This window comes from Phyllopteryx taeniolatus, chromosome 5 (assembly GCF_024500385.1).
Source record: "Phyllopteryx taeniolatus isolate TA_2022b chromosome 5, UOR_Ptae_1.2, whole genome shotgun sequence".
In the NCBI taxonomy this organism is placed as follows: domain Eukaryota; kingdom Metazoa; phylum Chordata; class Actinopteri; order Syngnathiformes; family Syngnathidae; genus Phyllopteryx; species Phyllopteryx taeniolatus.
This window is the reverse complement of record NC_084506.1, coordinates 18,468,720-18,485,110: the sequence shown is the minus strand read 5'-3', so window position 1 is coordinate 18,485,110 and position 16,391 is coordinate 18,468,720. Positions and strand designations below refer to the sequence as shown.

General features: G+C 38.9%; 1 protein-coding gene across 2 annotated transcripts; it reads right to left on the bottom strand.

The window, feature by feature from the left end:
* Positions 1-61: 61 nt before the first annotated feature.
* LOC133477954 (monoacylglycerol lipase ABHD2-like) lies at positions 62-16,391 on the bottom strand. Of its 2 annotated transcripts, XM_061773371.1 has the most exons (10): positions 16,095-16,391; positions 13,158-13,386; positions 11,747-11,922; positions 9,294-9,461; positions 8,358-8,541; positions 7,418-7,510; positions 6,831-6,932; positions 5,563-5,632; positions 5,406-5,490; positions 62-1,558 (listed from the first exon to the last, which is right to left on the bottom strand). In XM_061773371.1, the coding sequence occupies exons 2-10, from the start codon at positions 13,379-13,381 to the stop codon at positions 1,308-1,310; spliced, it is 1,353 nt and encodes a 450-aa protein (XP_061629355.1). In that variant the 5' UTR covers positions 13,382-13,386; positions 16,095-16,391; the 3' UTR covers positions 62-1,307. The 2 variants fall into 2 exon arrangements, with proteins under 2 accessions (XP_061629355.1, XP_061629356.1); XM_061773372.1 differs by lacking the exon at positions 7,418-7,510.

Below are 16,391 nucleotides of genomic sequence, written 5' to 3'. Positions count from 1 at the left end.
TTAGCCAATCACCGGGGGACAAACAACCATCTTGAAAAAGAGCAAAAGACGACCACCTCTAGTAGATCAAGTAGTTTATTATGAAGATCATGAACAGTTGAAAAAGTAAAAACAGTCACAGAAAGACTCTAAAGTGCATAGTCAATATGTTGTCCTGCAATAAATACCCAATCCAGTTTCCACCGTATTCAAAAGTAGTGCAAGGCCACGTAACAGCATCAACAATTTATAAACGCCATAAATCTCCTCTGTAAACTTCATCATATTCAGAAACTTAATCATCAGGAATCTGCAGCAACAGTTAAAAAAAACAAATCACAGACAGTAGACAGCAAAGGTACAGTGGGACCAACAAGCCACCCTGAGGTCTCACAGTTGGAAAAAAGATAATACTAAATTTTCAGACCTCAGTGCAGCACGCATTAAAGGATTCATTCATTCATCCATATTATCCCGCTCAGGGGAGCCTTTCCCAGCTGACTTTGGTTCAGGGTTAACAAAAAAAAAAAGTGAGGTACATTTATGACAATTTGTACTAATCCTTCGTTAACTTTTATTGTTTTGACATTTTTACCATTAAACCTGGTTGCAGTCTTTTTTAAATTTGCCGTTTAAGTAAAACCTCTGTATATTCACGCTTCACCCTTAATAAATTCAGCTATTTGTGTTTTTTTGTGTGCTTTTTCCATAATGCCTTCAGATCCCACAAGTTGGTGCCAAAGCCTATCCAAATAGGAATTGGTGTCAAGGCCCTGGCAGGGCCCGGCCTCTGTTACTGTACAGTGAATATAAAAAGTCTACACACCCATGTTCAAATGCAAGTTTTTTTTTTTTTTTTTTTTTTATACATATAAAAAAATACAGAGCTGGACCTGGGGGCTTATACAAGGTGGAAAGAATTATGATCAGTTCAAATAAGCAGTTAGTGTTAGTATAAAACCTTCAGGTTTCTGCTAGAACGCAAAAGAAAAATGTCAATGAAAAGCCTCCAAGAAGAGTTAAACTATATTTGATGCTAATCAGAGGCACTTTAAATGGTGGCAGGTGTGGACAACGGTGGAAAAAGTTTTGAAATTATTTGTCTTGGACTCATTTTTTAGTATCACATAAACCTGGCAATTGAACAGGGGTGTGTTGACCTTTTATACCCACTGTATGTGCCCTACGATCGACCAGTCCATGGTGTACACCGCCATTCGCTTAAAATCAGCTATGATAGGCTTCAGCTCACCCGTAACCATGACGAGGATACACACTAGAACAAATGGATGGATTTCCACTGTGCTAAAACGCATCGGGGTTTCCTACTATAACCAGTCGCACTGAAATAATGCAGAAACCGAGGGCCAGGAGGAGGGCGGTCGCCCCTGACTGAGGTCGGGCTGGCTTTTTGCGAAGCAGGGTGGACGGCCACTCTCCCAAAGGCAGATGGCGTCGGCGAACTCCACGATGACCTTGTCCATCCACGTTAGGGGCTGAGGGAACAGCACGGCCCCCTCGAAGAAGCCCAGGTGGCCGCCGTGTTGAGTGAGGGCGAAGATCACGTTGGGCATCTTCTCTGGAGGCACAAAAAAGGAAATCATCATTAAAACACAAGAAACAAATTTTCAGTCCCTAACATAAGCTAATGCTGTATAACCCTATAATATTACAGATCAAATTAACCGGTTTAAACGTTTAAGAATTTAAGAAAACATTCTAAAAGAAAATAAAGATAAAACTTTGTTGTTCTTTTAATATTTTTTTTTTCAAAATGAAAGATAATTATAATAAAACTCAATATCATGAAACAAAAAATTAGGATAGTCATTAGTTTGGTTGCTTTTTCTTTGAATTATACAATTCAGGTCTGGACTGCTTGCCTGCAGTCCAGACCTGTCTCCCATTTGAAAATGTGTGGCGCATTATGAAGTGTAAAATATGACAGCGGAGACCCCGGACTGTTGAACAGCTGAAGCTGTACATCAAGCAAGAATGGGAAAGAATTCCACCGACAAACCTTAAAAAATGAGTGTCCTCAGTTCCCAAACGTTTATTGAATGTTGTTAAAAGAAAAAGTGATGTAACACAGTGGTAAACATGACCCTGTCCCAGCTTTTTTGGAATGTGTTGCAGCCATAAAATTCTAAGTTAATGATTATTTGCTATAAACAATAAAGTTGATCAGTTTGAACATTAAATATCTTGTCTTTGTAGTGTATTCAATTAAATATAGGTTGAACATGATTTGCAAATCATTGTATTCTGTTTTTATTTGTTTAACAAAACGTCCCAACTTGGAATTGGGAATTTGTTTTAAATCAATGTTTATTTCTTATGAATAAACATACAGTGGGTTACTCCTGTTATAATGTGGGTCAAGTTGAACCATTTTATAATAAAAAAAAAAATTGTTTTAAAAATTAAAAAAGTTAAAAAAATGCAAATTAGAATGAAAATTTTTTGGTTTCTTTTCGTCTTTTAATCATGTTTTAAAATGTAAAAAAATTGACTAATCATGCAGCCGGTTCCTCCTATTGCGTGTCCGTTTTAAGGTTTAAATAAAGAACTTAAAAAAAAAATGTTTCTCTACTTTAATGACTTTAATTGAATATTTCTTTCTAAAAGCTTAACATGCAACGGATCCCTCCGGTTAGATTACAGCTCAGTTTGAACAGTTTTAATGATTAAAAATCAAAGAAAATCTTTTTTTTTTTTAAAGTTATTTTTATACAATGTGTACTTTAAATTATTTTCAAATAATTTAACAAGCCATATTTGTGCCCACCCCAGTTGTAGAGGTTGACATTTCTGTCAAAGTAAACATGTTAAGTGTTGCTTAGTGTAAAACTGAAAAACAAGAGTCCACTGCACATGTAATTAGGTTGGTTGCATGTGAGCAAACCGACGTCACGCCCGTCCATACACGTACGCCAAGCGGAGTCCGGCACACGCTTGGTTTTAGGTTTCATGACACACGAGAAGACAAATATAGACTTGTCCAAATGACAAAAACACAAGGCATGTTTTCAAAGAACAAGAGGACACCATCATTAACATGAACCATCCTCCCAGTGACACTAATTCTGACTGTGAGCCCCCAGTGTTTACTTCCACACGCAGTGCGCCTATGTGGAAACCCAAGCGTCAAGACCGGCTTTTGTTTTGGAACTTGATCTTTAAGCTTCATCTTTAATGCAAACAATGTCTCCTGCTTCAGTCTGTGGCTGACTGTAGAGGAATGTTGCACCTTGCAGAAGCTGTCCTTTCAGATATGTTATGCACACTATTGCAATACGCACCTTTGTACAAAACCAACCCTATCCCATATACCCTGATACACCCTAAATGCCAACCCTACCTATAAACCATAATATGCCTCACTCATCCCACCCAAACCCTGCACAGCTCAAACCTGAAGCCAAACCTCAAACGGATCCTTTGCTAACACAAATCCCTAAAAGCTAAATCCTAACCCTAACCGAACCTGAACCTAACCCAAATCCTGAACCGCTACCCCTATGTTGTAACCCCTAAACCGAGCCCAACCTAACCCTGGACCTGCCACAACCCTGACCCATCCATACGGCTATCACTGAACCAAAGAACTGTACCTTACCCCTAACCCTACCTCGGCTACTAACTCTAACATTGTCTGGACCTGTCCAAACCATAACCACTATCCACAGTTTCAAACCCTTTACCCCAACTCACCCATACAAAATCATCTTAACCCAAACCCCAATCTTGACTCCAAACTCATTCACTCTTAAGACATCCTATATCAACTTGAACCCAAGGCCACCCTTAGCTCAACCCCCAAACCGAATCCATAATTTACCCAATCCTAAATACTCGTAGCTCAAACCTAATGGTAGAAGGTGGAACATTTATATAGAAGCCATCTAGTTATAGTACAGAGCAAACTCATGGGCCACCACTTGTTTTTTTTTCACAAGTCAGTTGTATACAATACAATAATATAGTAACACGAACAGGACCGAAGACAGAGTGGCAACAATCAGGGCTACTCTCCAATTCTAACTTTGTATCTATGTGGGTGTTATTTAGGGCTGTCACTATTGAATCTTTTCAGAATCGATACTCCTATTATTGATCGCATGATCATGAATTTACAAGGGATGGACTTCAATCCTTAAACTGCATATTTTGGTACTGAGTGTATGGTTTAAATTTGGTGTACAGAATTTCAGACAGCAAAATGCTAAATGGTTAGCAATCGCGAATAGCATTAGCGCGCTAGCGATTACCATTTTAGGTCAAAAACGCTAACTACCATTCAGCTCTCCCATACTTAGGTCATATGTACATTACACATCTAACAGTGTCTTTAAAATCACTTACAGACCCTCTTTTGTCATTTTATCATTGGTCCAACACTGCATCTGTCTGCAATAAATGTCCGCGTGAAACATGGGTTCCAGGAACGCAAACATGGTTTCGGGCGGATCATTTATTTTTTTGGGTGCCAGCGGAGCTTTGAGGCAGAGATTTTGTGTCGACCTATTTTTTAAGCCAACTTAGCAGAGTTATTTTTTCCCCCTACCCCTAGTGTTATTTTATTTTAAGACGACACAGTGAACCCCTACATATTCCCAGTTTGGTATTTGCGATTTCGACCATCTGCGGATTTTTTGGGACCTAGCCTCCATCATTTGCTGGAAATCTAACCAATATCCTGTTTTTGTGCTCAGGTCAGTGCAATAAAATTACTTTGCCACCATCTGGTGGAATCTTGGTGGTGTTGTTATATTGAGCTCATTGTTTGTTTGCCCTTGTCATATTAGTTTGAGCAAGTGTGTTGTATGCTAGCTACTATTGATGAGCCTCATGAAGATTGTTTGTGTTGAATAATTAAACTAGTGAATACAGTGTCTCTATGTAACATGGGTTCATGACTGTGTACATGCTAGATGTATGGTGTTGGTGCTTTATGAGCCCTCCGTTTTAAGTGCTTTGCTGCCATATTGCGGAATCAATATATAATTGTAAACCCTTGGTGGGGCATCAATTTGCTGAGTTTTCACTTCCCCTCACCAATAGCATGGGTTCACTGTACAGTGGACGGGCCTGACCACGAATAGCAAAAATCTGTGTATAATTGACGGCCATTACAATTGCTTTGAAAATTTGTTTTTCATTTTAAATTATTTTTTTTTAAACCCCAGAAAATCTTGAATAAGCAAGGGACATACAACACAAACAAGCCTTTTCAGGATTGGTTCCCGCAGAAAAAAATAAAATAAATACAAATCACCGAATAAGTGAATCCTTGTGTGCCACACAGCGAGTATGCAGTTACTTCATTTTGACCTAACAGCGGATCAAATGACTAACAAATGTAACAAGAGGCCAGCTGCCACGCTTGAGTTGTGTTGTAGCTGTATCCAAAATCCAACACAAACCTGAGAGTGTACGTGGGATGGCGAGCAGGGAGCGATGCACAAGTGGGTCGTCGGAAGAGTTCATCAGCAGGAGCGGCACGGTGACCTGAATGATGTTTCGGTGGTGTGAGCGAATGTTCTCGGTTGTAAAAACCACAATGACAGCGACACTGCTCACCTTGTGCATGTAGCGCACGCAGCTCTCCTGCTTGTAGTACTCCTCCAGAGAACTGTACCCGTGGAACTTTCTGCAATGAATAAAACATGTCAAGAACACTTCTTATTTATAAATACCAATACACGTCAGAAATAGTAGCAAATCACCGCAAATGAACATGCTTCAACGTAGACATGCGGCACAATCGATGCATCAGAGCGGTTTCACTTTAATCCAACCCACCGAGCATTCATGAGCAAGAGTATATATATTCATATATATTTCATATTATATTATTCACTAAATATAATAGTGTTAATGAATATCTATTGATTCATTTTTGTATTATCCATTGATGTATCGTACTTATTAATTTGTTAATTTATTTTGAACAATTTTACATATACAGTTAAGATTTTATTTACTAAATAATTGGTTTATACATTTTTTATGTATTAACTGAACATAAAAAATGTGCTAAGAAGAATTTTTCAAATTAAATGTTTTTATTTTCTCAGTTAATAAATTAAAATAAAAAATATTAAAATGAGCATTTTATTAATACAAATTTTACAAATGCATTTAACATTTTTTATTAAATAATTGGTTTGCAAATGAAAATTAGATTAAATAAAAAATCTGCATTAATTATTTAATTAATAAGTTTAGATATACATTTAACATTTGTTTAATTTCATAAATTGGTTAATACATTATTAATACATTACAAAGGAGCATTATTTTATTTTCCTAATAACATTTTTATTATCTTTTTATTTTAGGAAATAATGGTTCATAAATTATAATATTTAAAAACTTTGCATGAATTATTTTATTAAACTTTAATTTAGCCTTTCCCCTAAATTAGTTATTCAAATACAATTATTCATTTAAATAACGGTGGTATTCTAAGTAATAAACAAAAATACTAGTAAAAAAACATTTATATACACAAAAAGATTTAAATCGTTTAATTTATTAAAATTAATTTCCAAAGGCAATTAAAAAATGAGAAACCAATTTTTATATAGTTTACATACACTTTTTTTTTTAAACCTCATCTACGAATGATCTAGCCTCGCTGTCCATTTTAAAAATCAAATTTGGCCCTTGAGCACAAAGGTTTGCTCATCCCTCACATACAGAAGAGCATTCGTAAAATAAAAACCATAAAGCCTAGGCCACCACAATACACTGAAACCTAATACAATTATATAGATCAACTACAGAATATAAACTCTACGTTTGTGTACAATATTTGCTGTGATTTGTCGAGCACGCGGCATCACCTCATGATGCTGTCGTCAATCTGCATGAGAGACGTGGCGGCGCACAGTCGGCTCAGGTCAGCGTCACTGATGTTGCTCGAGGCCACGCCGAGCAAGCTGTTCCTGCGCCACAGCATCGTACAAAAAAAGAAAGATGTTAAATGGCCGCTCGAGACCGAACAGGTCCATCCATCAATCAATCCATGCATCCATCAATTTCCTGAGCCGCTTATCCTCAGAAGGGTCGCCGGAGTGCTGGAGCCTATCACAGCAATCTTTGGGCGGGAGCCAGGGTACACCCTGAACTGGTTGCCAGCCAATCGCAGGGCACACAAACAAACAACCATCTGCACTCACATTCACACCTAGGGGCAATTTAGAGACTTCAATTAACCTACCATGCATGTTTTTGGGATGTGGGAAGAAACAAGAGTACCCGGAGAAAACCCACGCCGGCACGGGGAGAAGATGCAAACTCCACACAGGCGGGGCCGGGATTTGAACACCGGTCCTCAGAACTGTGAGGCAGACGCGCTAACCAGTCGGTCACCGTGCTTCCACGGAACAGGTCATGACCACAAAATCGCAGACGTGCTAGACAATCACACCTGTGCGACAAGATGAGCTTCTTCATGTTTTCAGCCAGGACAAAGTTGTAAAGTCGTCGACATTGATCCCACTGAAGGAACGTTTCCTGTGCTCTAAACACAGATACACAAATGTAAACTTGAACACACCACAAAGATCTTCAAGATCGGACAAGTTTAAAACTTTATTTATTAATACAAATTTGCAGCTTCTAAGGTTCAAAGTTCCTTTTGCAAAATTATGACAATTACAACATTTACAAGTATTTTAATGAAAGATACTCATTAAGAATGTTACAGCAATTGTCTACATTTTTAAATATACATGTAGAATTGTTTAAGGTGCAAAAAGACAAAACAAGGAGACTTGTAAACTATATTTAATTTAAAAAAATAATTACAAATCAAGTAGATTCATTTAAGATGAATTAATAAATGAATTATTATTTTGAAAAGATACCAATTGAGAATGTTTAGTTATTATTTATAAATACATTTCAATTTAGTTTACCCATAGTATTATTTTCCCACAAAATGTATTTGAATAATACATGTATATATTCTTTCAATAGCTAAAATTATAGATTTTATAATTATTAAAATGTGTTAAATTTTTTTAGAAATTAGAATTATAACCTTGACATTTAAAGTACTGAAATATAAAATATATATATATATATATACATATAAAATAATGATTTACTAATATTTTAGAGTGAAATATATTTTTGTAAAGTTTATTCATTATGTTATAGAAAAAAATAATCAGTAATTATTTTCATTTAAAAACTAACGATTGAGTAATATTTTCATAATAAACTCGTAAATTATTTATTTTAAATGATAATGCCTTCATTTGCGCTCAAACAGAAGTCAAACCTCCTGTCATGAATATTCAGCTGTGCAGCACGTCGTCCGTCCGGCCACGTGTTCTTTTTTTTAATTTTTTTTTTTAACCAACCTGAGGGCGCTGTAACCCTGGCAGACGCTGACGCAGCATAGCACTCGCTCCTGATTAGATGGGTTCTCGCCCAGGAATTTACATACGATGTTGCCCCCCAGACTGAAGCCCACCACCACCAGCAGCGTGCGGGGGAGTACTTGCTTCACGTAGCTCACCATGGCCGCAAACTCCCATGTGCAACCTATGCGTGGAAATCACAGGTGGCAAAAGTACTCACATACTACGCCTCCAGATACTCGTGGGGAAATTTTTTTTTTGTAAATGTAGAAACACTGACATTCCCCTCTCTATTTTTACATCATGTCGTCATCCACGGGTGTTGAGCCTATTTTGAAAAATTAAGAACCAGAAAGTACAGATATGTTTGGGAGTAAAAGTACAGTAACAAAGTGTTTGTACTTGACATTACATTACTTCCCACCATTGGTGGAAACACAAATACAGTGGTGCCTTGATTTACTAATTTAATTTGTTCTGTGACCACCCTCATAACTACAATACAATATATACATAGATGCGTATACAAACAGTCACACATGCTCAGGATGCCACGGTAATGTTATAAGGTTTCTGTAGAGGATAAAGAATATATGCCTGTGAGTACTATTATATTGTCTGTCTACATGTGCTGCATCATTGGTGTTCAAATAAACTTTGCTTAAAAGATTATAACACATCGATGCTAGTTTCGTTAGCCCGTCTATAGCGTTTTGCATTGTATGTTAGCATTAGGCCAGCGGACTTTCGTAAGACAAGTTATGAATTTGGTTGAATACACATGTAATTCTCTTTCAAATTTCTGCTTGCAACTTATGCTCGCCAATATCATGACGTTTTCATTCCTTCATTCCACGTGCACAAACAAAGCCCTCCCCCATCTGCAGTTGAGTAAATGTTGAGGCTTTGATTTATTTATTTATTTATTTTTCTTACCGTAGGTGAACATGCGCGGTGACGTCAGCTCCATGTCGGGCAAGGCTCCCAAGTGGTTGAGGACGGCGCAGCGGTAGCCCTGCCGCTGGGAGTGATCCACGAACGTGCGGATGTAGTTCTTCTCACTATGGTTACCGATGCCGGGGCAGATGACCATGGTGATGTCATCTGACAAACACACACAACAGAGAGACTTGCCGGTTAAAAAATAAAAAAATAAAATAAAAATGTTGACACTACTTTGAAATTTTTTTTAATGTCTTTTCATAGTTGAAAATATTTCATATGCTGTAAGGAAATGTATATGGAAAGGTACAAATCAATAATATTTCAGCTATTTTTTTTTTCTTTAGATGTAATTTAATCTACAAACATTTTATACATGTAAATTATTTACACATTATTAAGATGGTTTTCTTCAATTAGCAGCTTATGATAAAGTTACGTTTTTATATACAATAATTTACAGTATTTAGTCACTGAAAAAAAAAAACAATTTAAAATGTTTTACAATTTAAAATGACAACAGTGTTTTAGTAAGTTATTTGAATTATGAGACTAGTTACCCCGACAATCAAGTATTCTTTCCATAAGATAAAAACAATGTGTGGCACGGTGACCGACTGGTTAGAGCGTCTGCCTCACAGTTCTGAGGTCCAGGGTTCAATCCCCGACCCCACCTGTGTGGAGTTTGCATGTTCTCCCCGTGCCTGCGTGGGTTTTCTCCGGGCACTCCGGTTTCCTCCCACATCCCGAAAACATGCATGGTAGGTTAATTGAATACTCTAAATTACCTGCAGGTGTGAATGTGAGTGCGTATGGTTGTTTGTTTATATGTGCCCTGCGATTGGCTGGCAACCAGTTCAGGGTGTACCCCGCCTCCTGCCCAATGATAGCTGGGATTGGCTCCAGCACTCCCGCAACCCTTGTGAGGATAAGCGGCTCAGAAAATGGATGGAAAAACACAATGTTACAGAAATTTTCTTGTTTTTAGCAAATAATCATTAATCATCCAAAAAAGCTGGGACAGGGTCATGTTTACCACTTTGTTACATTACTTTTTCTTTTAACAACATTCAATAAACGTTTGGGAACTGAGGACACTAATTTTTAAAGGTTTGTCGGTGGAATTCTTTCCCATTCAGCATATGTTTCTCCAAAACCTGTATGTACCTTTCAGTATTAATGCACAGACTTGTAAGTTACCCATGCCATTGGCACTAACACAGCCCCATACCATCACAGATGCTGGCTTTTGAAGTTTGCATCCATAACAGTTTGGCTGGTTCTTTTCCTCTTTGGCCCGGAGGACACGACGTCCACAATTTCCCAAAACTATTTGAAATGTGGACACGTCGGACCACAGAACACTTTTCCACTTTGCATCAGTCCATCTTAGATGAGCTCGGGCCCAGAGAAGCCGGCGGCGTTTCTGGGGGTTGTTGATAAATGGCTTTTGCTTTGCATAGTAGAGTTTCAAGTTGCACTTACGGATGTTCCTGAGCCCATGTGGTGATATCCTTTACACATTGATCTTGGTTTTTGATGCAGTGCCGCCTGAGGGATCGAAGGTCACGGGCATTCGATGTTGGTTTTTGGCCTTGCTGCTTACATGCAGTGATTTCTCCAGATTCTCTGAACCTTTTGATATTATGGACCGCAGATGATGAAATCCCTAAATTCCTTGCAATTGTATGTTGAGGAACATTGTCCTTAAACTGTTCGACTATTTCCTCACGCACTTGTTCACAAAGAGGTGAACCTCGCCCCATCTTTGCTTGTGAATGACTGAGCAATTCAGGGAAGCTCCTTGTATACCCAATCATGGCACCCACCTGTTCCCAATTAGCCTATTCACCTGTGGGATGTTCCAAACAGGTGTTTGATGAGCATTCCTCAACTTTCTCAGTCTTTTTTGTCACCTGTCCCAGCTTTTTTGGAATGTGTTGCAGCCATAAAATTCCAATTATTATTTGCTAAAAACAACAAAATGTATCAGTTTGAACATTAAATATCTTGTCTTTGTAGTGTATTCAATTAAATATAGGTTGAACATAATTTGCAAATCATTGTATTGTTTTTATTTATGTTTAACACAACATCCCAACTTCATTGGAATTGGGGTTGTATATATTTTGTAATTATTTGTAGAAAATTTTAATGAAACTGTTTTACAACGGAAAATGTCATAAAATGTCATTTTAAGTGTTTTTGCCAATTTGTTACTTTTTTTCTATTAAACTTTATATTCACAGGCAATATTTCCAAAAATAAAATGTAATATGCTTAAAATTATTTTTATAATAGTATTTTTTAATATATAATGAATAATTTTATTTATTTATAGTATGGTTATTCTAATTACTTAAACAACATTTAAAAATACCTCAAATAAAGGATTTTTAAAAAAAAAAAAAAAATCTAACATCATTTCAACACAAATCCAATCTGACCTCCAGTGCAGTGGTCGACCAGCGCCTCAAAGAGGTCAAAGCTGGCCGTGGCCCCGTCGTGCATGGGGAGAAGCTTGCGGATCCCGCGGGGCGTCGGGGTGCACACGCGGCCCACCTTGCCGTACAGCGCCGTCTGGATGTGACCGCTCTTCCCCCACAGCAGGGGGGGAATGTATCTGCGGAGGAGCGGCACCGGCGTCAGATTACGCAACACATCTGAAAGGGCCAATATGATGCTGACTCAGCAGCTTTTGGCCTCTCAGGTCCAAGGGAGTGGCCCACAAATAGAAATTGACTCAAGAACAAGCCGTTACTGTTTATTGGGGATGTGGGGTTGTTGTTTTACCTTAGCAGTTGGTTCTGTCTTAGCAGAAAAATTACATAACCAATCTCTAGTAAACTTTGTGACAGGGGAGGTGCATGGCGTAAGGAATTTTTGGTGCAGATCCAGTTTACCACAGTTAGTTTGTTGGGCTGGATCACGCAAAAACCACTTAAGTGATTTCCGCAAAACTTTTTGGAGGGGCTGTGGGAGAGATTATAGGCTTTGGAACAAGCCATTACCATTTTAGTACAGATGCAGAATTTTAACTTTATTTCAGCAACACTGCTGCGGATCAATAATTTTTTTATGTTTGTTTCTCAGCAGGATGTTGCCAAACCTACTTTAATTGATTGCAACAAAAGTCTATTGAATTTAATTTTGGTGCAGATCCGGTTAAACAGGCTGTTGACTTCAGTTTATCACTGTTGCTGCAAATGCAGGATTTTACGTTTGTTTTCTTTCCACAGGGATGATGGAAAAATGGATTTCTATGAAATTTTTTTGAGGGGTTTATGGGAAAAGTTAATTTTGGTGGCGATCCATAAAAAAGTTTAAAAATGTTAACTTAATGTGTCAATGCACATTGTTGCAGATCCATAATTTCTTAACATAATAGAAAAACTACTTTACTGATTTCTATCAAAATTTGTTGAGGGTGAGGCACATTGCGCTTTGGCTAAGAATTTATACTTTGGTGCAGAGCTGGATAAATGTGCCTATCCAGAATTTTGACCACATTTTAGCACCGTTCCAGAGGATACACGATTTTCCGTTTGTTTCTGAGCCCTGGTACACACACACAAGGATTTTTTATTTTAAGAGATTATTTATGTTGGAGCCTCCACACAATAAAAATCTTGATCATACTGTGTGTAGTGCAGTGGCTGTAAACCTTACACCTTCTTGTTTTGTGTTTATATATAAGTTTTGCTCTCACCAGTGTGTATTGTGTGTCAATAGACCTTTTCACCATATGACGTCAAACTGACTTCTTGGTGGCAAAAGATCAAGCATTCTCACAGCACACAAACCCTTCCATGTAATTTGACCTGTGTATTAGACAATCCTAAAATGTTTTCCACTCACTCTTTGGTCAACAAGGGGCAGCATTTAAGCAGGTAGCGGGTGAGTGGCGTGTCCTGGTGGCTGACCTCCGGGGGCGACGGGGGACTCTTGAGGTTGAGACAGCGCACGATGACGTAGAGGACGGTGGCCACCGCCGCCATCTTCACGCCGTCGAACATGGCCGGCAGCTCCGAGCCGAGGGCGGGGATACCTCCGCTGCCGCCGTCCGCGAGCGAGGCCATCATAGACGCTGGGGACGAAATGCATGCTTAGACCACTGCCTCCGAAGGCGGAAAATGTACTGGTTGACTTCATCACCCCATTCTGTGTCAGTGCCATTTTTACAGAATCGGGTTATAAAGTTCACACCCCTGCTCCTAGTTACAGAGTGTTCTCTATTCATAGTCCTGTACTCTGGAATGCCCTACCTGCAGAAATGAGAACACCTACCTCTAGAAATGTTTAAATCTCGGTTTAAGACTTCTACACTCTCTGATTTGGTTAAACCACACCTCATACACAACTAGTCTCTTGCCCTGCCTCAACCCCTGACATCAGGATTTTGGCCTGTTTTACTGCCGTTTCTCCTCTTCCCCGTACCCCACTCCCTCCCCTGCTTGGGGCTAGGTGGAGATGAGCGAAGTGAGGCTGTTGCTGCGCAGGATTCTGTATCGACCTACCAGGACATGTCCTGGGGAGAACCGTTTCTCCTGAAGCATCTATCTGCGGCACTTCATTTCATTTAATGGACTTCTTTAAAATGAAAGTTAAAGATATCCAATTGTTAAAGGTTTGAGGACGGTGACAGTAAAGTCTGAGCCAGGCAGGACTTGACTTCACCGTTCTACGTTTTCAGCAATCCCTTTCCTCTGATACTATCTCTCAAGACGGAAAATTGCCAGCTTTTACAGCCAGTGTGAAAGGGGCCAAACAGGGTGGGTGAAGTGAGTGTCGAGTGTTAAAATTTCATGCCCCTGTCCTGGCCTTGCGGAACACCTAATATTGTTCCGGCTCTAGGTTCTATGTCAATGCACTTTATAAAGAACAGAAGACATTTTCTTCTTTATTATTTTCTGTACCATACATGTCAATACCTCATATATATTCAAGTTAGGCTCTCGTTTGATGTTGTCACTGGTGAAATGTCTTGCTTGGTGGGGGTGGGGGGAGGGGGAAACAGGATCAGGGCAATTCCACTGAATTGGGTCCATTTGTGTCCCCAGGAAATAAAATGTATAAATACACATGAAATTAACTGCAAAATGCATTTTTTTTTTGCAAAGTGTCCTTCACATTGATTGAATTGTATATTTAATAAATACAATTAAAGTTGAATTTATATTACCTTGAACACTAGAAAACTAGTTGTTGCTTGTTCCCGCTTCCTAGAATTATACTTTAACATGGAATAGAATAATTAAATATTTTTTTTACATTATTGTGTTGCTTTATCCCAACTATACTTTTTATTTTTTTTATGATGATTTTTCTTTTTAAAATACATTGTTTTGAATCACTGTAATGTGCTTTGTGTCAATATGCTATTAGTGGCTTGTGGCTATATTTCATGTATTTGCTATTAAGAGGGAAAACAATTTAATTAAACTGAGGAGCTTCAGTACATAAAACAATGACAAAAATAAAGTCGTCTGAAATTGGCCAATACACATTTTGAGTAGTTCAACGTGTGTATTATCAGATTTAGAGTTGAAAAAAGGCAGAAATCTAAGCTACGAGAAGCGAATGGCATCGAGTCGGCGGAGTGGCCCATAAACATTGTACTGCTTATACACGTAAAATCTCTTGGAACCAGCACTCGCGCAGCTCGCCCAGGGATTTTTTTTCCCCTCTATTAAATCAGCCGCCGCCCACATGACTTTTGAGTTTATCCTGTTAAAATGGCCAGACTGTGCACAACAGGAGCCTCGTGAGACTTGTGGCACAAATGTCACAAATACAATGGAGGCTCCAAAGTCAAATGTAGTACGATTTGGAGTTTTCGGCGAGAAACAGTGCCTCATAAAACATCATACTTTTTTTTCAACGGGAAAGGTTTGACTACATGCTCCAATAAGCAACACCAACATTAGTTCAATTACGATTTTGCTGGGGATTTATATCTCTTTACATTCCCATGGCAGTTAATAAATGTCCAAATGTTAATTTAAGGTTTCAGGATGTCAAACGTTTAACGTTTGTTGGTCGCAAGTGCGTGCACATCATGGAGAGAAGGCGGAAGAGTGAGGGGGGCGGAAAAAGTCCAAATTGATATCCAGCGTTTGGACCGGGACCTCTTAGAGTGCATCGTTGTCGGCTGTGAGTGTGCGTATGTCATGGAAAGAAAGGTGGAAGGGGATAGATTTTTGCAGCTCAAACATGTAGTTATGTCCAGACATAATGACGATGCCAGACAAAGTAGCATCCATTTTTTTAACTTTTGGTATTTGATTGATATTTGATCAGGCGTGGCTTTCACCGCATTCAGCAGACACGCCCACTGCAGCTGAGAGCAGAAGAAACAACTTGATTCTCAATTTTGAAACTCCATTTTATATACTTGGCGATTTATTTTTTTTAATCATTCAAACTTCTCTGTGGTGCGTTGAATTTACAAGACATTTATTTTAACTTTACAGGGATTTAGGACAGTGACAGTTTGACCCAGGCATGGATTCTTTCAGGAGAAAACAACTTTCAACTTAACCAAAGTGGCTTTGTAGGCTTCACATTAGCGTCTCAATGCCTGTTGTGAATTGATTGTTGTAGTCCATTGCAAAACTCATGATCAGTGACATCATGGAGCGTTAGCATGAGGAAACGAAACCACAAATGAGGAGTTTTGTTGTTTCCGGTGATGTTCACTCACCTTGGGTGGGTTTATTTTACTAGTCGCAAAATAATAATAACTGTGCACTACATGTACAGAGCTTAAATTAGCGTAAAAATGGGGTATAATACCTGTTGCTGGTGCCCCAGCTGGCTTCCTGGCTGTTCAGCGGGCAGTTCAATTACACCAGAAGTGCTCTGGTCTCGGGTTCTTCTTCTTCTTCGTCCTCTTCCTCCCCCACCCCCGCCCCGTCACTCGGCTCAACGTCACAACTTCAACACAACACTTTAACTTTAGCGAAGTGGTCGCATTTTAAATGACGTTTCCGGTGCCTGGAGTGGGTTTTGTGACCGTGTGTCCCGATTCAGCTCGGTTCCACCCTCAACTCGTTGGCTAAGTGACCAGCTCCGGATGCGTTCAAGCCCACG

What these genes read in the sequence shown, in the direction of transcription:
- LOC133477954 (XM_061773371.1), bottom strand. Translation starts at nt 13,381, where the DNA reads ATGATGGCCTCGCTCGCGGACGGCGGCAGCGGAGGTATCCCCGCCCTC. An exon ending in CAGGGTTACAGCGCCCTCAG is followed by an intron (nt 7,511 to 8,357) that starts GTTGGTTAAAAA and finishes ATCTGTGTTTAG; the next exon opens with AGCACAGGAAACGTTCCTTC. An exon ending in CATCCCACGTACACTCTCAG is followed by an intron (nt 1,559 to 5,405) that starts GTTTGTGTTGGA and finishes TTGTGCCTCCAG; the next exon opens with AGAAGATGCCCAACGTGATC.